The sequence below is a fragment of the Neolamprologus brichardi genome, chromosome 18 (genome assembly GCF_056152115.1).
Source record: "Neolamprologus brichardi isolate AB-2024 chromosome 18, ASM5615211v1, whole genome shotgun sequence".
Lineage (NCBI taxonomy): Eukaryota > Metazoa > Chordata > Actinopteri > Cichliformes > Cichlidae > Neolamprologus > Neolamprologus brichardi.
Window position 1 is genome coordinate 5,143,621 of NC_142121.1, and position 24,462 is coordinate 5,168,082.

The following is a 24,462-nucleotide window of genomic DNA, read 5'->3' on the forward strand; positions in this document are numbered from 1 at the left end:
AGCTGTCCATACCTCAACGTTACAAAAGCACAACTACTGTCCACACCCCAACCACACCTCACCTCACAGTAAATGATCATTTCCATTTTAAGCATTTCCAAATGATCATTTTCCATACTGCCAGTATAAATATACAAAGTATCCTGCCATCACTACAATATACATGTTTTACACACTCCTTTTGTTGTTGACATTTACAGGCTGTGTGCAAAAGGCCACACTCTTCAAATTCATGCCAACTAATATTTTTACGTCCAGTAGGTGTCCTACTAGAGCAAATGAAGCTTCAAGAAGCTTTGCGCTGGGGTGAACCAATTGGATGAAAAGCTTGAGTGCTTCATGAAGCTTCATCTGCCCATCACTAACCAAAAGACAAACAAAAACGCTGGTGGACTAAAACACTGTAGCAGAAATACTGAACTGGAGCCGGAGACAAAACACTGGAAACACAGAGGCAAAACACACAGCTTGTTGAGGGTACAACACAACACTGACTCAGAGAAACACAGGGTTTAAATACACTGGGAAGTAACGAGGGGAATGAGACACAGAAGGAGAGCACAGCTGGGGGAAATCAGGACTGACGAGACAAGGAAGCGTAACCTGAACACATTCACATAAGACACGGACCTTCAAAGTAAAACAGGAAGTATGACACAGACGCGAACTTGACACGGTGGAGACAGCAACTAAGAAACACAGAGACATAACCAGTAAGGCAGAGGACTCGATGAACCAAAAGACACAGAGGGAAACTCAAACATGCAGACAGACTTACACAGAACAGAGGGGACACAGAGAGACATGAAGGGCAAGGGATCAAAACTAGAAACCAGAGAATAAATCACACACAAGTACAATAATACAAAAATCACAAAGAACTAAAAACGCTGGGTCAGGAGACCCAGGACCCTGACATAAATAAATAACAATATAACTGGATGCCTCCCATGTTAATCTCCTATATGAATAGCTGCTTTTGAGATGGTCAACAGTGTGAAGTTCCTGAGTGTGCACATATCAGATGTGAGGACAGCAGAGAGGATCATTGGAGGCCCTCTCACATCCATCTCTAAACTCTACGACAGACACATCATCTGACGTGCAAACAGCAGAGTGAAGGACACTTTCCATCCCTCACATGCACTGTTCTCCCTCTTTTCATCTGGCAGACGGTTTCGCAGCATCAAAACCGTAACGAACAGACACTGCAAGAGCTTCTTCCCCCAAGCAGTCAGAGCCCTTAACTCACTACCACCAAAGAACTGATATACACATACAAACACCTTACAATACTCATCAAAAGACTCAAAAACAACAAAAAAATTGCACAATCCACCTGGGAACAATATGCTTATTTTCACACTCAGTCACATAGTTACTGAAAACACATCTAAACTATACTACATTTGCACATTTTGCATCTTGCACATGTCTTTTCATGTCTCGTCTATAATATCCTGACAATAACTCAACCTGGTATTCAATCTCACTGCACAATCCACTTTGTATTGTCTCTGTCCTGTCTTTGTTTATCGTACAGTTAAAATCGTATAGTTATCATTATTGTATTGTATAGTTAGTAATTAGTACCTTTTTATCCCGTAATTTTACCGAAAATTAGCACGTTATTTATTTGTAATTTCTAGTTTATTATCTTTGGATATATATCTTTTATATACTTATAAATGCACCATGGGGCAGGGCTTGGGGTGAAACAGAATTTCAATACCCTGTATACTGTGTATACTGCTGTATTGACAATAAAGCTCTTGAATCTTGAAATAAATTCACAGTTTGCTGCACAGGAAGTCCTGTGTCTGGGTCCTGCTTCCACACCCCTTGACATGAATTCGGTTTTTGGCATCACTCTGAGTGGCCAGTGATAAGTCTGTGTTTTCTGTTTCCTTGCCAAATAAACTAAGAACAGATCATTTTTTCCTGAACCTGCCAGCGTTCCCAACGTTTACTTGAGTCCCTGCGCATACTCGTAATATTTTAGGTTATTCTGGATTTAAAATAAAATGTATGTGTAATTACTCATTCAAAACATTTTAAATTGTTTTCATAGTGATGTTCCAGGTTTCTGCTGTAACAACTCCATTTCCTAGATTGAGGACTGATGCTTACAACTTCTTTGACAGTAAACGTAATAGCAAAGTCTTACTAGTTAGAAAAGTTTGTTTTCCTCTTCATGCTACAAAAATGTGCAAACTATAAGTTTGAACCAGATCTATCATTTCTGGTACTACCCACAATGAAAGTTCATTTGAACACAATTAATGATATTTATCTGTGTGCTGATTTTTAGATGGATATTTAAATTGGACAGTAGTGTATGTACCTTTTTATCAAAAAAATATTTAAACTCACTGTAACAGGGCGGCCTTTTGCGGCTGGATATACAGTGAGGCAGACCAAGACAAGTATAGTGGAACAAGGCATTTATTCACAATAAAGCTCTCCTCATAAAACAATTCACTGCATCTAATGACAACTGGCAGCCTTAAATACCCTCAGCTGTCACAGGCTAAACCATTATTCCACTAACAGGTGAGTTTTCAAATCCCAACCTTCCACCACATACAATAAATAAATTTCAATATATAAATATAAACATACATTTCACATTTCCATATTAAGAAATATTTTACACTTTATCCTTAAACCATGCCCATTATTATTAAAAAAAAAAAAAAAAAAGCCCAAGCACAAAAGATTACCCACACTTCCTTAACATTCTCCCGGAACCTATAAATGGTGCCTATATGGTGTTTATTTAAATTCTGATTTTGTGAGTTTAAAGTCCAAACAGAACTTTTTTGAACTCTATAACTGTGAAGTTGTATAACAGTTGTATGATTGTATAACTGTCAAGCTACAGTTTAGTTGTACATGTACGATGACAAAAAAGGCTTTTCTATTCTACGTTGGTGTTTCTAAACTGGCCAATTCCTCCAGAGGTTGTGTGAGTTTGGTATAGAAAATGTGACGTGAACATTTCTGGACTAAATATGAGTGAAAGTGTTGTCCCTGAGCCTGTCATTGACTGTTCTGTCTCAATTAATTATGTGTGACTTGGAACAAAATTAAAAAATAACCTATTGACAATGTTTCTAAGGAAGCTTCCCCTAAGATGGCTAAGAATTAGTTCATTACTGCAGGGGTATCGAACTCCAGGCCTTGTGGTCCGGTGTCCTGCAGGTTTTAGATATCATCCTGGGTCAACACACCTGAATCAAAGAATTAGTTCATTAACAGGCGTCTGGAGAACTTCAAGATATGTTGAGGAGCTCATTTAGCCATTTAAACCAGCTGTGTTGGATCAAGGACACATCTAAAACCTGCAGGACTCCGGCCCTCGAGGCCTGGAGTTTTACACCTGTGGCCTACTGAGTGCCTGAGCATCACTGTGCATAGTGGTTATAGTTTAGGTTATTCTGGATTTAAGCTCAGCATTGTAATTACTTGTTCAAACTATTTTAAATTGTTTTCATAGTTATTCTGGTAGCTTTAATAAATCTGGTAAAAGTAATGTTTCAGGTTTCTGCTGTAACAACTCCATTTCCTAGATTGAGAACTAATGCTTACAACTTCTTTGATAGTAAACATAATAACAAAGTATTTTATTGCATAAAAAAAGACTGAAAACAAGAAATACCTTAAAGCTTTCATGTATCTATTTATTTATTGCCATATCTATTGCCATCCATTTTCTTCTACTTATCCAATTGAGACACATCAAAGAAAAGTCATTTGTCCAATGCTTAAAAATGTGGAGTAACTTTACCTGTGATGAATCATTACATCAAATCTTTTTTTGTTGTCAAAATCAAGTAAAGCAAAAGTTGACTTCTTTCTTTTTTATGAAGAAGAAAGTTGAAAATATGTACTCTTAACTACTATAGTCATTGAGATTAGATTCACATTTTCTCCACCAATTTTGAGTATATATATATATATATATATATATATATATATATATATATATATATATATATATATATATATATATATATATATATATATATATATATATATTATATTTTTATATAAATTTCAAAACAATGATTCTGAGAAAATAAAATTGAAACTATTTCAGTTTAACAAACTCAGCAATGTCCCCATAAGAATAACAAAGCCAAAGTCCGGCATAGAGCGGCTGAGTGAATGTGGTCTGGACTCTGTGGAGGAGAGTCATGGTTTCAGAGACGCTGTAGAAGGACAAAATACCTGCTCTGTGATCCAGGTACACTCCTACTCTGGAGGAACGAGGACCTGAGACACGAGTTTGGATGTTGTTGTACCAAAATGTATAACTGTTTTTGTTACAATTTAATGACCAAGATTTGTCATTTCGTCCAAATCTACATTCTTTCCCTCTCCCTCTTCTGCTGATATTCTTGTACGCAACTGCTACATAACCTCCTTCCCCTCTCCACTCCACCTCCCAGTAACAACGTCCAGTCAGACTTTGTCTACTCAGGACCTGCCACCAATAACTGAATCTGTCTGGATGATCAGAATAAGACTGTTGTTCATCCATTAATGTTGCTTTTCTGTTCTCCTCTGATAATAACAGATGTTTGTTTGCTGTGTTTGGATCCAGTGTGATTTCCTTTGAATATTTTAAGAATCCAGCTCTGGTCTTTGGCTCTGGTGGATCTGACAGTAAAACATCCACTTCAGTGACTGTCAGTGAGATGTTTGTCCATTCCTCTCTCAGAATGTCCTGTAGTTTATCTCTGACCTCTGACACAGCTGCTGTCACATCCTCAAAGTAGCTCAGAGGACGGATATTGATGCTGGATGAGTCTGTAGACTCACTGAGTGCTGACAGTGAGGGGTAGTTGTGTAGAAACTGGATGTGATCCTCTGTGTGTGAGAGCTGCTTCAGCTCAGCATCTTTCCTCTTCAGCTCAGTGATCTCCTGCTCCAGCTTCTCCTGAAGCTCTTTGACTCGACTCACTTCAGTTTCCTGCTGGGATCTGATCTGCTGCTTCACATCAGAGCTTCTTTTCTGGATGAGATGGATCAGCTCAGTGAAGATCTTCTCACTGTGCTCCACTGTTTGATCAGCAGACTGATTGATGGCCTCCACCTCCTGTTGAAGCAGCTTCACATCTTTCTCTCTGTCCTGGATTCTCTGCTGGATGTTTTGTCGACTCACCTCCAGCTCTCTCTGCCTCTCAGTCCTTTCTGCTGCAGCTGAGACTGTGTCGTGGCCTTTATGTTCATCCACAGGGCAGAGATAACAGATAATCTGCTGATCAGTACGGCAGAACATCTTCATCACCTCATCGTGACGAGAGCAGATGTTCTCCTGGAGCTTCTTGGAGGGCTCCACCAGCTTGTGTTTCTTGAATGTAGGTGAATCATAATGAGTCTGAAGGTGTTTCTCACAGTAAGATGCCAGACAGACTAAACAGGACTTGAAGGCTTTCATTTTTCTTCCAGTGCAGACATCACAGGCCACATCTTCAGGTCCAGCATAGCAGTGATCAGCAGGAGCAGCTTGGAGTCCAGTCTTCTTCAGCTGCTCCACTAAAACTGCTAACATGGTGTTTTTCACCAGGACAGGCCTCGCTGTGAAAGTCTGTCTGCACTGAGGGCAGCTGTAGATTTTCTTCTCCTCCTCTTCATCCCAGAAGCTTTTAATACAGTTCATACAGTAGCTGTGTCCACAGGGAATAGTCACCGGATCCTTCAGTAGATCCAAACAGATCGAACAAGAGAAGGTTTCTCGGTCCAGCTGAACTCCTTTCTGCGCCATTTCTCCTCTCAGTGTCAATGACTGTGTAAGTTTCACTTCCGTATAACTGAAACTGGTCTGACGTCTGATCTGAATAACAAGTGTTGCTGCTGTGAATGGGGCCTGCCAACACATGTTGGTTACACCCATCTTCATAATGTAGATCTAAAGGGGAGGGAACACAGAAAGATATGGACAGACAGGAGGTGCTTAGCTAGAGAGCAGGAAGAAGAGGAAGGGTTTTCATGCTGTGATTCATTCCAGAAAGCGGGGAGAGGCTCTGTGTTTAATTGTTTTCTGTTCAAACCTTTAACTAAATAATATAAATGTCAATAACTGGATGCCTCTCTATTCTTTATGTTAATCTTCTAAATGAATAGTTTCTGTTTCTTTTAACAATTCAAATAGCAGAAATGAACAGCTGACAGCTTGTCAGACTCAGACTGTAAACCATAGAGACAGTTTATATATACATTTAGTCAGGGCAGTGCAGAGATGTTTAAAGGGGCGGGTGCTCACAGTTAAAAAGGGCACATAGAAGCAGGCTGAAGAACAACAACCCACATTCATCAAGAATCTAATATGGAATCGCATCACACTATATCACTGTCATCAGGTGGGCACAATGCAAAGCAAATGTAGCCTATTTTTTACCTGATGGGTACAATGTTGCTGTTTGGGGGGTTGCTTCTGCTCTTGCTGCTGATAGTGCTGGAGGGCAGGGCTGTGTTGATCTGAGACTGTAGAGATTAAACAGTCCACAGGAGAGAGGGTATGTGATTAAACAAGTGTTATGAAATAATAATAAAACACAAAGATTGGTCACAGCGCTTGGAACCATAAGGTAACAAAACTGTGGGAGATTATTTTCTTCCTGAACCTGCCAGTGTTCCCGATGTTTATTTAAATTCTAATTTTGTGAGTTTAAAGTAAAAAAAAATAACTTTTTTGAACTGTATAACTGTGAAGTTGTATAACAGTTGTATGATTGTATAACTGTCAAGCTACAGTTTAGTTGTACATGTACAATGACAAAAAAGGCTTTTCTATTCTACGTTGGTGTTTCTAAACTGGCCAATTCCTCCAGAGGTTGTGTGAGTTTGGTATAGAAAATGTGACGTGAACATTTCTGGACTAAATGTGAGTGAAAGTGTTGTCCCTGAGCCTGTCATTGACTGTTCTGTCTCAGTTAATTCTGTGTGACTTGGAACAAAATTAGAAAATAACCTATTGACAATTTTCTAAGGAAGCTTCCCCTAAGACGGCTAAGAATTAGTTCATTAACAGGCGTCTGGAGAACTTCAAGATATGTTGAGGAGGTCATTTAGCCATTTAAACCAGCTGTGTTGGATCAAGGACACATCTAAAACCTGCAGGCCCTCGAGGCCTGGAGTTTGACACCTGTGGCCTACTGAGTGCCTGAGCATCACTGTGCATAGTGGTTGTAGTTTAGGTTATTCTGGATTTAAGCTCAGCATTGTAATTACTTGTTCAAACTATTTGAAATTGTTTTCATAGTTATTCTGGTAGCTTTAATAAATCTGGTAAAAGTAATGTTTCAGGTTTCTGCTGTAACAACTCCATTTCCTAGATTGAGATCTAATGCTTACAACTTCTTTGATAGTAAACATGATAACAAAGTCTTTTATTGCATAAGAAATTGTAAATACATTTTTAAAAATGTAATTCAATCAGTTGAAAGACTGGAAACAAGAAATACCTTAAAGCTTTCATATATCCATTTATTTATTGCCATTTCTATTGCCATCCATTTTCTTCTACTTATCCAACTAAGACACATCAAAGAAAAGTCATTTGTCCAATGCTTAAAAATGTGGAGTAACTTTACCTGTGATGAATCATTACATCAAATCTTTTTTGTTGTCAAAATCAAGTAAAGTAAAAGTTGACTTCTTTCTTTTTTATGAAGAAGAAAGTTGAAAATATGTACTCTTAACTACTATAGTCATTGAGATTAGGTTCACATTTTCTCCACCAATTTTGAGTACATATATATATACATATATATATATATATATATATATATATATATATATATATATATATATATATTTCACAAAATGTCAAAACAATGATTCTGTGAAAATAAAATGGAAACTATTTCAGTTTAATGAACTCAGCAGTCTTTCCAAGCCAAAGTCCAGCATAGAGCGGCTGAGTGAATGTGGTCTGGACTCTGTGGAGGAGAGTCATGGTTTCAGAGACGCTGTAGAAGGACAAAATACCTGCTCTGTGATCCAGGTACACTCCTACTCTGGAGGAACGAGGACCTGAGACACGAGTTTGGATGTTGTTGTACCAAAATTTATAACTGTTGTTGTCACATTCTAATGACCAAGATTTGTCATTATGTCCAAACCAGCATTCATTACCCACTCCTTCTCTGCTGATATTCTTGTACGCAACTGCTACATAACCTCCTACACCTCTCCACTCCACCTCCCAGTAACAACGTCCAGTCAGACTCTCTCTACTCAGGACCTGACACCAATAAGTGAATCTGTCTGGATGATCAGAATAAGACTGTTGTTGACTTATAAATGTTACTTTTCTGTTCCCCTCTGATAATAACAGTCGTTTTTCTGCTGTGTTTGGATCCAGTGTGATGTCACATGAATATTTTAAGAATCCAGCTCTGGTCTTTGGCTCTGGTGGATCTGACAGTAAAACATCCACTTCAGTGACTGTCAGTGAGATGTTTGTCCGTTCCTCTCTCAGAATGTCCTGTAGTTTATCTCTGACCTCTGACACAGCTGCTGTCACATCCTCAAAGTAGCTCAGAGGACGGATATTGATGCTGGATGAGTCTGTAGACTCACTGAGTGCTGACAGTGAGGGGTAGTTGTGTAGAAACTGGATGTGATCCTCTGTGTGTGAGAGCTGCTTCAGCTCAGCATCTTTCCTCTTCAGCTCAGTGATCTCCTGCTCCAGCTTCTCCTGAAGCTCTTTGACTCGACTCACTTCAGTTTCCTGCTGGGATCTGATCTGCTGCTTCACATCAGAGCTTCTTTTCTGGATGAGATGGATCAGCTCAGTGAAGATCTTCTCACTGTGCTCCACTGTTTGATCAGCAGACTGATTGATGGCCTCCACCTCCTGTTGAAGCAGCTTCACATCTTTCTCTCTGTCCTGGATTCTCTGCTGGATGTTTTGTCGACTCACCTCCAGCTCTCTCTGCCTCTCAGTCCTTTCTGCTGCAGCTGAGACTGTGTCGTGGCCTTTATGTTCATCCACAGAGCAGAGATAACAGATACTCTGCTGATCAGTACGGCAGAACATCTTCATCACCTCATCATGACGAGAGCAGATGTTCTCCTGGACCTTCTTGGAGGGCTCCACCAGCTTGTGTTTCTTGAATGTAGGTGAATCATAATGAGTCTGAAGGTGTTTCTCACAGTAAGATGCCAGACAGACTAAACAGGACTTGAAGGCTTTCATTTTTCGTCCAGTGCAGAAATCACAGGCCACATCTTCAGGTCCAGCATAGCAGTGATCAGCAGGAGCAGCTTGGAGTCCAGTCTTCTTCAGCTGCTCCACTAAAACTGCTAACATGGTGCTTTTCACCAGGACAGGCCTCGGTGTGAACGTCTGTCTGCACTGAGGGCAGCTGTAGATTTTTTTCTCGTCTTCTTCATCCCAGAAGCTTTTAATACAGTTCATACAGTAGCTGTGTCCACAGGGAAGAGTCACCGGTTCCTTCAGTAGATCCAAACAGATCGAACAAGAGAAAGTTTCTCCGTCCAGCTGAACTCCTTTCTGCGCCATTTCTCCTCTCAGTGTTAGTGATTGTGTAAGTTTCACTTCCTTATTATTGAAACTAGTCTGAGCTCTGATCTGAACAACATGTGTTGGGGCCTGCCAGCTCTAACACATGTTGGTTACACCCATCTTCAAAGTGCAGATCTAAAGGGGAGGGAACACAGAAAGATATGGACAGACAGGAGGTGCTTAGCTAGAGAGCAGGAAGAAGAGGAAGGGTTTTCATGCTGTGATTCATTCAAGGAAGGGGAGTTTATACTTTAAATCTGCTAAATGTAACGTTTCTGTTCCTTGCAATAATTCAAATACAGCAGATGTACAGACACATTAGTGACCACTTTAGGGACTGAGCTGATAAAACAGGGCGTTTTTTTTAACACGTGTATTATGCATTTTTACCCTACATTTGAAAGTTTTTCAGGCTGTAATTCATTCCAGGAAGCAGAGAGAGGGTTTCTGTTTCACTGTTTTTATTTTTCAAACCATAAAGAAATAACTAAATTGTCATGGTAGGCTGTGTGGCAGGCAGGCAAGCAGGAGTGGTGGATCCATGCAGGACTCAGACACAGAAGTACAACTTAAAGCGCAGCTTTATTGCTGGGAAAAATCTCTTACTAAACTAAACTCACCAAAAGTAGTGATGTGATGTTCTGTATCGAGGCTTCAAAGCTTGTGTCGAGTAATTTAGGGGGCGTTTCCGCGATGCGCGTATAGAGGTTTGCTTCATTTGTGGGAGGAGCTGAAAATGATGACGTCCGAAGCCTCGCTGCCAGGCTGTACCACGTGACTGGTTCATGAAGTGGTTCGAACTTTGCCGCGAGCTATGACAGCGATAAACCCCTCAGACTTCATTCAAAAATGTGGGTGTTTGATGGAGAGTTGCGGTTAGTGAGAGTTTGGAGAGAGTTTGGAGGTTTATGAGAGTGAGGAGAGAAAGTCAGGAGAGAATGGAGCCAGCTAAGACGAGGAGAATGTCCTCCCCTTTGTGGGAACATTTTGATCTTATTCCTCCCAACAAGGTGTGTAAATTTCTACAGAAGATGTATTTTCATAATACTGATGGTGCAATACAATTTATGTTAAGCGGCTTTACTTTTGTACAAGGTGAAGTGTTTGCTATGTGCCAGGGAGAATAAGGGGAACACCGATTGTGGAGCAAGACCAGGTGAGCCATCAAATGCCATGATAATATAGCATGCAGTAATGTTACTAAATTATATAACAATATTATACAGCTGTTAAAAGTTACGTGTGTGATATTTATATTTGTGCTTTGTTTTTGTTGTCTTTCGTCAGGGGAACAATCTCAAATAGATGAAGACCTGGTTAGCATGGTGATTGAGGACTCCCAGCCATTTAGCATTGTGGAGGACAAAGGATTTAAAAGATTTGTTAAATCATTAAATCCTAGCTATGTTCTCCCCTCTAAAAAGGTCATAAAAGCAGTGAAAATTTAGTTTTTACAGAATAAATTGTGAACAGGCAGGACTGAGGCCTCAGTGTGTAGCTGTCCATACCTCAACGTTACAAAAGCACAACCACTGTCCAAACCCCAACCACACCTCACCTCACAGTAAATGATCATTTCCATTTTAAGCATTTCCAAATGATCATTTCCATACTGCCAGTATAAATATACACAGTATACTGCCATCACTACAATATACATGTTTTACACACTCCTTTTGTTGTTGACATTTACAGGCTGTGTCCAAAAGGCCACACTCTTCAAATTCATGCCAACTAATATTTTTACGTCCAGTAGGTGTCCTACTAGAGCAAATGAAGCTTCAAGAAGCTTTGCGCTGGGGTGAACCAATTGGATGAAAAGCTTCAGTGCTTCATGAAGCTTCATCTGCCCATCACTAACCAAAAGACAAACAAAAACGCTGGTGGACTAAAACACTGTAGCAGAAATACTGAACTGGAGCTGGAGACAAAACACTGGAAACACAGAGGCAAAACACACAGCTTGTTGAGGGTACAACACGACACTGACTCAGAGAAACACAGGGTTTAAATACACTGGGAAGTAACGAGGGGAATGAGACACAGAAGGAGAGCACAGCTGGGGGAAATCAGGACTGACGAGACAAGGAAGCGTAACCTGAACACATTCACATAAGACACAGACCTTCAAAGTAAAACAGGAAGTATGACACAGACGCGAACTTGACACGGTGGAGACAGCAACTAAGAAACACAGAGACATAACCAGTAAGGCAGAGGACTCGATGATCCAAAAGACACAGAGGGAAACTCAAACATGCAGACACAGACTTACACAGAACAGAGGGGACACAGAGAGACATGAAGGGCAAGGGATCAAAACTAGAAACCATAGAATAAATCACACACAAGTACAATAATACAAAAATCACAAAGAACTAAAAACGCTGCGTCAGGAGACCCAGGACCCTGACATAAATAAATAACAATATAACTGGGTGCCTCCCATGTTAATCTCCTATATGAATAGCTGCTTTTGAGATGGTCAGCAGTGTGAAGTTCCTGGGTGTGCACATATCAGATGACCTCGCTGAAAAGAAGTCTCTGCAGTGGATAGTGAGGACAGCAGAGAAGATCATTGGAGGCCCTCTCACATCCATCTCTAAACTCTACGACAGACACATCATCTGACGTGCAAACAGCACAGTGAAGGACACTTTCCATCCCTCACGTGCACTGTTCTCCTTCTTTTCATCTGGCAGACGGTTTCGCAGCATCAAAACCGTAACGAACAGACACTGCAAGAGCTTCTTCCCCCAAGCAGTCAGAGCCCTCAACTCACTACCACCAAAGAACTGATATACACATACAAACACCTTACAATACTCATCAAAAGACTCAAAAACAACAAAAAATTGCACAATCCACCTGGGAACAATATGCTTATCTTCACACTCAGTCACATAGTTACTGAAAAATCATCTAAACTATACTACACTTGCACATTTTGCATCTTGCACATGTCTTTTCATGTCTCGTCTATAATATCCTGACAATAACTCAACCTGGTATTCAATCTCACTGCACAATCCACTTTGTATTGTCTCTGTCCTGTCTTTGTTTATCGTACAGTTAGTATCGTATAGTTATCATTATTGTATTGTATAGTTAGTAATTAGTACCTTTTTATCCCGTGATTTTACCAAAAATTAGCACGTTATTTATTTGTAATTTCTAGTTTAATATCTTTGGATATATATCTTTTATATACTTATAAATGCACCATGGGGCAGGGCTTGGGGTGAAACAGAATTTCAATACCCTGTATACTGTGTATACTGCTGTATTGACAATAAAGCTCTTGAATCTTGAAATAAATTCACAGTTTGCTGCACAGGAAGTCCTGTGTCTGGGTCCTGCTTCCACACCCCTTGACATGAACTCGGTTTTTGGCATCACTCTGAGTGGCCAGTGATAAGTCTGTGTTTTCTGTTTCCTTGCCAAATAAACTAAGAACAGATCATTTTCTCCTGAACCTGCCAGCGTTCCCAACGTTTACTTGAGTCCCTGTGCATACTCGTAATATTTTAGGTTATTCTGGATTTAAAATAAAATGTATGTGTAATTACTCATTCAAAACATTTTAAATTGTTTTCATAGTGATGTTCCAGGTTTCTGCTGTAACAACTTCATTTCCTAGATTGAGGACTGATGCTTACAACTTCTTTGACAGTAAACGTAATAGCAAAGTCTTACTAGTTAGAAAAGTTTGTTTTCCTCTTCTTGCTACAAAAATGTGCAAACTATAAGTTTGAACCAGATCTATCATTTCTTGTACTACCCACAATGAAAGTTCATTTGAACACAATTAATGATATTTATCTGTGTGCTGATTTTTAGATGAATATTTAAATTGGACAGTAGTGTATGTACCTTTTTATCAAAAAAATATTTAAACTCACTGTAACAGGGCGGCCTTTTGCGGCTGGATATACAGTGAGGCAGACCAAGACAAGTATAGTGGAACAAGGCATTTATTCACAATAAAGCTCTCCTCACAAAACAATTCACTGCATCTAATGACAACCGGCAGCCTTAAATACCCTCAGCTGTCACAGGCTAAACCATTATTCCACTAACAGGTGAGTTTTCAAATCCCAGCCTTCCACCACATACAATAAATAAATTTCAATATATAAATATAAACATACATTTCACATTTTCATATGAAGAAATATTTTACACTTTATCCTTAAACCATGCCCATTATTATAAAAAAAAAAAAAACCCAAAATCCCAAGCACAAAAGATTACCCACACTTCCTTAATATTCTCCCGGAACCTTTAAATCGTGCCTGGACACCCCCCCAGGCAAACATTTGCAGTGATTTTGGAGTTCAGAAGTGGCGTGTACTTACCAGTTGCTTGTTGTTTTCCCAGAGTGTTGTGGACCCGAGTGGAGGGAGTTGAGCGCTCTGTACATAGACACCACAAGGGGGAAAGAAACTCACCAAGGACACTCGAGAAATCGCAGCACGGGAACAAGAAGCAAAAACTCACACACAGAGGATTGTTTGCTCTTGTCATCATTGTTATTCACTATAAATAAGTTCACAGCTTTCTGCACAGTCCTGTGTTTGGGTCCTGCTTTCACACCCCTTGACATGAACTTGGTTTTCGGCGTCACTCTGAGTGGCCAAAGCTTTCTGTGTCTGTGCTTTCTGTTTCTTGCCAAATAAACTAAGGACAGATTATTTTCTTCCTGAACCTGCCAGTGTTCCCGATGTTTATTTAAATTCTGATTTTGTGAGTTTAAAGTAAAAAAAATAACTTTTTTGAACTGTATAATTGTGAAGTTGTATAACAGTTGTATGATTGTAAAACTGTCAAGCTACAGTTTAGTTGTACATGTACGATGACAAAAAAGGCTTTTCTATTCTACGTTGGTGTTTCTAAACTGGCCAATTCCTCCAGAGGTTGTGTGAGTTTGGTATAGAAAATGTGACGTGAACATTTCTGGACTAAATATGAGTGAAAGTGTTGTCCCTGAGCCTGTCATTGACTGTTCTGTCTCAATTAATTCTGTGTGACTTGGAACAAAATTAAAAAATAACCTATTGACAATGTTTCTAAGGAAGCTTCCGCTAAGACGGCTAAGAATTAGTTCATTACTGCAGGGGTATCGAACTCCAGGCCTTGTGGTCCGGTGTCCTGCAGGTTTTAGATATCATCCTGGGTCAACACACCTGAATCAAAGAATTAGTTCATTAACAGACGTCTGGAGAACTTCAAGATATGTTGAGGAGGTCATTTTGCCATTTAAACCAGCTGTGTTGGATCAAGGACACATCTAAAACCTGCAGGACACCAGCCCTCGAGGCCTGGAGTTTGACACCTGTGGCCTACTGAGTGCCTGAGCATCACTGTGCATAGTGGTTGTAGTTTAGGTTTTTCTGTATTTAAGCTCAGCATTGTAATTACTTGTTCAAACTATTTTAAATTGTTTTCATAGTTATTCTGGTAGCTTTAATAAATCTGGTAAAAGTAATGTTTCAGGTTTCTGCTGTAACAACTCCATTTCCTAGATTGAGAACTAATGCTTACAACTTCTTTGATAGTAAACATGATAACAAAGTCTTTTATTGCATAAAAAAGACTGGAAACAAGAAATACCTTAAAGCTTTCATGTATCTATTTATTTATTGCCATTTCTATTGCCATCCATTTTCTTCTACTTATCCAACTAAGACACATCAAAGAAAAGTCATTTGTCCAATGCTTAAAAATGTGGAGTAACTTTACCTGTGATGAATCATTACATCAGAACTGTCTTTGTTGTCCAAATCAAGTAAAGTAAAAGTTGAGTTCTTTCATTTTTCTGAAGAAGAAAGTTGAATATATGTACTTGTAACTACTACTTCAGTTAGTCATTGAGATTAGGTTCACATTTTCTCCACCAATTTTGAGTATATATATATATATATATATATTGCACAAAATGTCAAAACAATGATTCTGTGAAAATAAAATGGAAACTACTTCAGTTTAATGAACTCAGCAGTCTCTCCAAGCCAAAGTCCAGCATAGAGCGGCTGAGTGAATGTGGTCTGGACTCTGTGGAGGAGAGTCATGGTTTCAGAGACGCTGTAGAAGGACAAAATACCTGCTCTGTGATCCAGGTACACTCCTACTCTGGAGGAACGAGGACCTGAGACAGGAGTTTTAATGTTGTTGTACCAAAATGTATAACTGTTGTAACGATCTAATGACCAAGATTTGTCATTACATCCAAAGTTACATTCTTTCCAACTCCCTGCTCTGCTGATATTCTTGTATGTGACTGCTACATAACCTCCTTCCCCTCTCCACTCCACCTCCCAGTAACAACGTCCAGTCAGACTCTCTCTACTCAGGACCTGACGCCAGTTAGTGAATCTGTCTGGATGATCAGAATAAGACTGTTTTTGATTCACTGCTGTTGCTTTTCTGTTCCCCTCTGATAATACAAGATATTTGTTTGCTGTGTTTGGATCCAGTGTGATTTCACATGAATATTTTAAGAATTCAGCTCTGGTCTTTGGCTCTGGTGGATCTGACAGTAAAACATCCACTTCAGTGACTGTCAGTGAGATGTTTGTCCATTCCTCTCTCAGAATGTCCTGTAGTTTATCTCTGACCTCTGACACAGCTGCTGTCACATCCTCAAAGTAGCTCAGAGGACGGATATTGATGCTGGATGAGTCTGTAGACTCACTGAGTGCTGACAGTGAGGGGTAGTTGTGTAGAAACTGGATGTGATCCTCTGTGTGTGAGAGCTGCTTCAGCTCAGCATCTTTCCTCTTCAGCTCAGTGATCTCCTGCTCCAGCTTCTCCTGAAGCTCTTTGACTCGACTCACTTCAGTTTCCTGCTGGGATCTGATCTGCTGCTTCACATCAGAGCTTCTTTTCTGGATGAGATGGATCAGCTCAGTGAAGATCTTCTCACTGTGCTCCACTGTTTGATCAGCAGACTGATTGATGGCCTCCACCTCCTGTTGAAGCAGCTTCACATCTTTCTCTCTGTCCTGGATTCTCTGCTGGATGTTTTGTCGACTCACCTCCAGCTCTCTCTGCCTCTCAGTCCTTTCTGCTGCAGCTGAGACTGTGTCGTGGCCTTTATGTTCATCCACAGAGCAGAGATAACAGATACTCTGCTGATCAGTACGGCAGAACATCTTCATCACCTCATCATGACGAGAGCAGATGTTCTCCTGGAGCTTCTTGGAGGGCTCCACCAGCTTGTGTTTCTTTAATGGAGCCACATCATAATGACGCTGAAGGTGTTTCTCACAGTAAGATGCCAGACAGACTAAACAGGACTTGAATGCTTTCATTTTTCTTCCAGTGCAGACATCACAGGCCACATCTTCAGGTCCAGCATAGCAGTGATCAGCAGGAGCAGCTTGGAGTCCAGTCTTCTTCAGCTGCTCCACTAAAACTGCTAACATGGTGCTTTTCACCAGGACAGGCCTCGGTGTGAACGTCTGTCTGCACTGAGGGCAGCTGTAGATTTTCTTCTCCTCCTCTCCATCCCAGAAGCTTTTAATACAGTTCATGCAGTAACTGTGTCCACAGGGAATAGTCACCGGATCCTTCAGCAGATCCAAACAAATCGAACAAGAGAAGGTTTCTCGGTCCAGCTGAACTCCTTTCTGCGCCATTTCTCCTCTCAGTGTCAGTGATTGTGTAAGTTTCACTTCCTTATTATTGAAACTAGTCTGAGCTCTGATCTGAACAACATGTGTTGCTGCTGAGAATGTGCCCTGTCAGCTTATACACATGTTGGTTACACCCATCTTCATAATGTAGATCTAAAGGGGAGGGAACACAGAAAGATATGGACAGACAGGAGGTGCTTAGCTAGAGAGCAGGAAGAAGAGGAAGGGTTTTCATGCTGTGATTCATTCAAGGAAGGGGAGTTTATACTTTAAATCTGCTAAATGTAACGTTTCTGTTCCTTGCAATAATTCAAATACAGCAGATGTACAGACACATTAGCGACCACTTTAGGGACTGAGCTGATAAAACAGGGCGTTTTTTTTAACACTTGTGTATTATGCATTTTTACCCTACATTTTAAAGTTTTTCAGGCTGTAATTCATTCCAGGAAGCAGAGAGAGGGTTTCTGTTTCACTGTTTTTATTTTTCAAACCATAAAGAAATAACTAAATTGTCATGGTAGGCTGTGTGGCAGGCAGGCAAGCAGGAGTGGTGGATCCAAAATGCAGGACTCAGACACAGAAGTACAACTTAAAGCGCAGCTTTATTGCTGGGAAAAACCTCTTACTAAACTAAACTCACCAAAAGTAGTGATGTGACGTTCTGTATCGAGGCTTCAAAGCTTGTGTCGAGTAATTTAGGGGGCGTTTCCGCGATGCGCGTATCGAGCTTTGCTTCATTTGTGGGAGGAGCTGAAAATGATGACGTCCGAAGCCTCGCTGCCAGGCTGTACCACGTGACTTGTTCATGAAGTGGTTCGAACTTTGCCGCGAGCTATGACAGCGATAAACCCCTCAGACTTCATTCAAAAATGTAGGTGTTTGATGGAGAATTGCAGTTAGTGAGAGTTTGGAGACAGTTTGGAGGTTTATGAGAGTGAGGAGAGAAAGTCAGGAGAGAATGGAGCCAGCTAAGACGAGGAGGATGTCCTCCCCTGTGTGGGAACATTTTGATTTTATTCCTCCCAACAAGGTATGTAAATTTCTACAGAAGATGTATTTTCATAATACTGATGGTGCAGTACAATTTATGTTAAGCTGTCTTTACTTTTGTACAAGGTGAAGTGTTTGCTATGTGCCAGGGAGAATAGGGGGAACACCGATTGTGGAGCAAGACCAGGTGAGCCATCAAATGCCATGATAATATAGCATGCAGTAATGTTACTAAATGATATAACAATATTATACAGCTGTTAAAAGTTACGTGTGTGATATTTATATTTGTGCTTTGTCTTTATTGTCTTTCCTCAGGAGAACAATCTCAAATAGATGAAGACCTGGTTAGCATGATGATTGAGGACTCCCAGCCATTTAGCATTGTGGAGGACAAAGGATTTAAAAGATTTGTTAAATCATTAAATCCTAGCTATGTTCTCCCCACTAAAAAGGTCATAAAAGCAGTGAAAATTTAATTTTTATAGAATAAAATGTGAACAGGCAGGACTGAGCCTCAGTGTGTAGCTGTCCATACCTAAACGTTACAAAAGCACAACCACTGTCCACACCCCAACCACACCTCACCTCACAGTAAATGATCATTTTCCATACTGCCAGTATAAATATACACAGTATACTGCCATCACTACAATATAAATGTTTTACACACTCCTTTTGTTGTTGACATTTACAGGCTGTGTGCAAAAGGCCACACGCTTCAAATTCATGCCAACTAATATTTTTACGTCCAGTAGGTGTCCTACTAGAGCAAATGAAGCTTCAAGAAGCTTTGCGCTGGGGTGAACCAATTGGATGAAAAGCTTCAGTGCTTCATGAAGCTTCATCTGCCCATCACTAACCAAAAGACAAACAAAAACGCTGGTGGACTAAAACACTGTAGCAGAAATACTGAACTGGAGCTGGAGACAAACCACTGGAAACACAGAAGCAAAACACACAGCTTGTTGAGGGTACGACGCGACACTGACTCAGAGAAACAGTGTTTAAATACACTGGGAAGTAACGAGGGGAATGAGACACAGAAGGAGAGCACAGCTGGGGGAAATAAGAACTGACGAGACAAGGAAGCGTAATCTGAACACATTCACATAAGACACGGACCTTCAAAGTAAAACAGGAAGTATGACACAGACGCGAACTTGACACGGTGGAGACAGCAACTAAGAAACACAGAGACATAACCAGTAAGGCAGAGGACTCGATGAACCAAAAGACACAGAGGGAAACTCAAACATGCAGACACAGACTTACACAGAACAGAGGGGACACAGAGAGACATGAAGGGCAAGGGATCAAAACTAGAAACCATAGAATAAATCACACACAAGTACAATAATACAAAAATCACAAAGAACTAAAAACACTGCGTCAGGAGACCCAGGACCCTGACATAAATAAATAACAATATAACTGGATGCCTCCCATGTTAATCTCCTATATGAATAGCTGCTTTTGAGATGGTCAGCAGTGTGAAGTTCCTGGGTGTGCACATATCAGATGACCTCGCTGAAAAGACGTCTCTGCAGTGGATAGTGAGGACAGCAGAGAAGATCATTGGAGGCCCTCTCACATCCATCTCTAAACTCTACGACAGACACATCATCTGACGTGCAAACAGCATAGTGAAGGACACTTTCCATCCCTCACATGCACTGTTCTCCCTCTTTTCATCTGGCAGACGGTTTCGCAGCATCAAAACCGTAACGAACAGACACTGCAAGAGCTTCTTCCCCCAAGCAGTCAGAGCCCTCAACTCACTACCACCAAAGAACTGATATACACATACAAACACCTTACAATACTCATCAAAAGACTCAAAAACAACAAAAAATTGTACAATCCACCTGGGAACAATATGCTTATTTTCACACTCAGTCACATAGTTACTGAAAACACATCTAAACTATACTACATTTGCACATTTTGCATCTTGCACGTCTTTTCATGTCTCGTCTATAATATCCTGACAATAACTCAACCTGGTATTCAATCTCACTGCACAATCCACTTTGTATTGTCTCTGTCCTGTTTTTGTTTATCGTACAGTTAGTATCGTATAGTTATCATTATTGTATTGTATAGTTAGTAATTAGTACCTTTTTATCCCGTAATTTTACAGAAAATTAGCACGTTATTTATTTGTAATTTCTAGTTTAATATCTTTGGATATATATCTTTTATATACTTATAAATGCACCATGGGGCAGGGCTTGGGGTGAAACAGAATTTCAATACCCTGTATACTGTGTATACTGCTGTATTGACAATAAAGCTCTTGAATCTTGAAATAAATTCACAGTTTGCTGCACAGGAAGTCCTGTGTCTGGGTCCTGCTTCCACACCCCTTGACATGAACTCGGTTTTTGGCATCACTCTGAGTTGCGACTGATAAGTCTGTGTTTCCTGTTTCCTTGCCAAATAAACTAAGAACAGATCATTTTTTCCTGAACCTGCCAGCGTTCCCAACGTTTACTTGAGTCCCTGCGCATACTCGTAATATTTTAGCTTATTCTGGATTTAAAATAAAATGTATGTGTAATTACTCATTCAAAACATTTTAAATTGTTTTCATAGTGATGTTCCAGGTTTCTGCTGTAACAACTCCATTTCCTAGATTGAAGACTGATGCTTACAACTTCTTTGACAGTAAACGTAATAGCAAAGTCTTACTAGTTAGAAAAGTTTGTTTTCCTCTTCATGCTACAAAAATGTGCAAACTATAAGTTTGAACCAGATCTATCATTTCTTGTACTACCCACAATGAAAGTTCATTTGAACACAATTAATGATATTTATCTGTGTGCTGATTTTTAGATGAATATTTAAATTGGACAGTAGTGTATGTACCTTTTTATCAAAAAAATATTTAAACTCACTGTAACAGGGCGGCCTTTTGCGGCTGGATATACAGTGAGGCAGACCAAGACAAGTATAGTGGAACAAGGCATTTATTCACAATAAAGCTCTCCTCACAAAACAATTCACTGCATCTAATGACAACCGGCAGCCTTAAATACCCTCAGCTGTCACAGGCTAAACCATTATTCCACTAACAGGTGAGTTTTCAAATCCCAACCTTCCACCACATACAATAAATAAATTTCAATATATAAATATAAACATACATTTCACATTTTTATATTAAGAAATATTTTACACTTTATCCTTAAAACCATGCCCATTATTATAACAAAAAAAACCAAAAACCCAAGCACAAAAGATTACTCACACTTCCTTAACATTCTCCCGGAACCTTTAAATGGTGCCTGGACCCCCCCCCCCCAGGCAAACATTTGCCCAAATGTAACTGGTGTGGTCCTGCGTTGTGTCTCAAAATGAAAGGTAAAAGAAACAAAGACCTCCAAGTCATTAACTTGCCCAGTCAAGCTCCTCTCCGACAGGGGAATTGTAGAAAATGGCGCTGCATTTATTTTTACATTAAATATAAAGTACGAACTTACATGCAAAATATTTTACATAAGATTAAAAAAAACACCAACATGAAATCCGACTTACTTGACAATGAAAGGTAAAAGAAACAAAGACCTCCAAGTCATTAACTTGCCCACTCCAGCTCCTACAACCAAATGCAAACAGTAGGGAAGAGGGTTAGCTTAACCCACCGCAACTTCCAAGCTAGCAAGAATTATCTATTCATGCTAGCATTAACTGTGCCTATAACATATATGTGGCACACACGTACTACACATTTACAGCATCTACCAAAGACAGGCACAATGATGACAATAATTGAACTAAAAACACAATCAGAAACATCTGGTTGGCTAAATATACATTATATGTGTGTTGCACAGTGTTGGGAAAGAAATGACACCAACCTCTCCCACAGGGGAATAGTAGAAAAGGGGAGAGGCCAAAGAGGTACCCCGTATTTATAGGGTTGCACCAAAGAAGAAGAAGAAGGATGAGGAGGGGCTCTAACAGATAATGAACATAACTACAGGCTTGAAGGTCCTAAAAGTCAGGTATAAACTGGCAAATAAAATTTGTGTAAATATAACAATATGTAATTTATGACCCGGTTACATAAACACCCTGGAGAGTACACAGGAAAGGATGGTGAGTAATCACATCTTACAGTCACTTCTTTGCACCACCTTTACTCCTAGATTTTCCCACGCACACACACATGCACGCATTAGTTCTCCTTACTGATAAACCTTATATTCTCTCAGTCACAACCTTTCCTTTAAACAGACAACCACCACATTTGTTGATGAGAAGCAGCTGTGCAGGACCTGGAACAAAGGCTACCAACTGATTTTAAAATACACAATAAATATTCAATAAATAATTAACAATTTGTTTATATATATATATATATATATATATATATATATATATATATATACAAAAAAAAAATATACAAGAAAATATAATCATTGTTTTGACACAAAATGTCAAAAACAATGATTCAGAGAAAATAGAATGGAGCTAAAATACAGATTTGGAGCCACAACAGTGTGAAAGTCTTCAGTCTACTTCAGTTTAATGAACTCAGCAGTCTCTCCAAGCCAAAGTCCAGCATAGAGCGGCTGAGTGAATGTGGTCTGGACTCTGTGGAGGAGAGTCATGGTTTCAGAGACGCTGTAGAAGGACAAAATACCTGCTCTGTGATCCAGGTACACTCCTACTCTGGAGGAACGAGGACCTGAGACAGGAGTTTGGATGTTGTTGTACCAAAATGTATAACTGTTGTTGTCACAATCTAATGACCAAGATTTATCATTACGTTCAAAGTTACATTTTTTCCCTTTCCCTACTCTGCTGATATTCTTGTACGCAACTGCTACATCAACGCTCCCTCTCCACTCCACCTCCCAGTAACAACGTCCAGTCAGACTCTCTCTACTCAGGACCTGAGACCAAAAAGTGAATCTGTCTGGATGATCAGAATAAGACTGTTGTTGATCCATGTTTGTTACTTTTCTGTTCCCCTCTGATAATAACAGATATTTGTGTGCTGTGTTTGGATCCAGTGTGATTTCCTTTGAATATTTTAAGAATTCAGCTCTGGTCTTTGGCTCTGGTGGATCTGACAGTAAAACATCCACTTCAGTGACTGTCAGTGAGATGTTTGTCCATTCCTCTCTCAGAATGTCCTGTAGTTTATCTCTGACCTCTGACACAGCTGCTGTCACATCCTCAAAGTAGCTCAGAGGACAGATATTGATGCTGGATGAGTCTGTAGACTCACTGAGTGCTGACAGTGAGGGGTAGTTGTGTAGAAACTGGATGTGATCCTCTGTGTGTGAGAGCTGCTTCAGCTCAGCATCTTTCCTCTTCAGCTCAGTGATCTCCTGCTCCAGCTTCTCCTGAAGCTCTTTGACTCGACTCACTTCAGTTTCCTGCTGGGATCTGATCTGCTGCTTCACATCAGAGCTTCTTTTCTGGATGAGATGGATCAGCTCAGTGAAGATCTTCTCACTGTGCTCCACTGTTTGATCAGCAGACTGATTGATGGCCTCCACCTCCTGTTGAAGCAGCTTCACATCTTTCTCTCTGTCCTGGATTCTCTGTTGGATGTTTTGTCGACTCACCTCCAGCTCTCTCTGCCTCTCAGTCCTTTCTGCTGCAGCTGAGACTGTGTCGTGGCCTTTATGTTCATCCACAGAGCAGAGATAACAGATACTCTGCTGATCAGTACGGCAGAACATCTTCATCACCTCATCATGACGAGAGCAGATGTTCTCCTGGAGCTTCTTGGAGGGCTCCACCAGCTTGTGTTTCTTGAATGTAGGTGAATCATAATGAGGCTGAAGGTGTTTCTCACAGTAAGATGCCAGACAGAATAAACATGACTTGAAGGCTTTCATTTTTCTTCCAGTGCAGACATCACAGGCCACATCTTCAGGTCCAGCATAGCAGTGATCAGCAGTAGCAGCTTGGAGTCCAGTCTTCTTCAGCTGCTCCACTAAAACTGCTAACATGGTGTTTTTCAGCAGGACAGGCCTCGCTGTGAAAGTCTGTCTGCACTGAGGGCAGCTGTAGATTTTCTTCTTTTCCTCTTCATCCCAGAAGCTTTTAATACAGTTCATGCAGTAGCTGTGTCCACAGGGAATAGTCACCGGATCCTTCAGTAGATCCAAACAGATCGAACAAGAGAAGGTTTCTCGGTCCAGCTGAACTCCTTTCTGCGCCATTTCTCCTCTCAGTGTCAGTGATTGTGTAAGTTTCACTTCCTTATTATAGAAGCTGGTCTGACGTCTGATCTGAACAACATGTGATGGGGCCTGCCAGCTCTAA

The 24,462-nt window shown here is 40.2% G+C and overlaps 1 protein-coding gene across 11 annotated transcripts; it reads right to left on the minus strand.

The window, feature by feature from the left end:
- Positions 1–4,077: 4,077 nt before the first annotated feature.
- LOC148097449 (tripartite motif-containing protein 16-like) lies at positions 4,078–24,363 on the minus strand. 11 transcript variants are annotated; one of them, XM_087832102.1, is made up of 3 exons: positions 16,841–17,181; positions 8,213–9,026; positions 4,078–4,447 (listed from the first exon to the last, which is right to left on the minus strand). In XM_087832102.1, exons 1-3 carry the CDS (start codon positions 17,179–17,181, stop codon positions 4,094–4,096), a joined length of 1,509 nt encoding a protein of 502 aa, XP_087688228.1. In that variant the 3' UTR covers positions 4,078–4,093. The 11 variants fall into 11 exon arrangements, with proteins under 11 accessions (XP_087688228.1, XP_087688220.1, XP_087688218.1 ...); XM_087832094.1 differs by lacking the exon at positions 16,841–17,181 and adding an exon at positions 6,579–6,582 and having other exon boundaries at positions 4,078–4,425; positions 8,198–9,538; XM_087832092.1 differs by lacking the exon at positions 16,841–17,181 and adding an exon at position 8,019 and having other exon boundaries at positions 4,078–4,380; positions 8,150–9,538.
- Between the last annotated feature and the right edge of the window lie 99 nt (positions 24,364–24,462).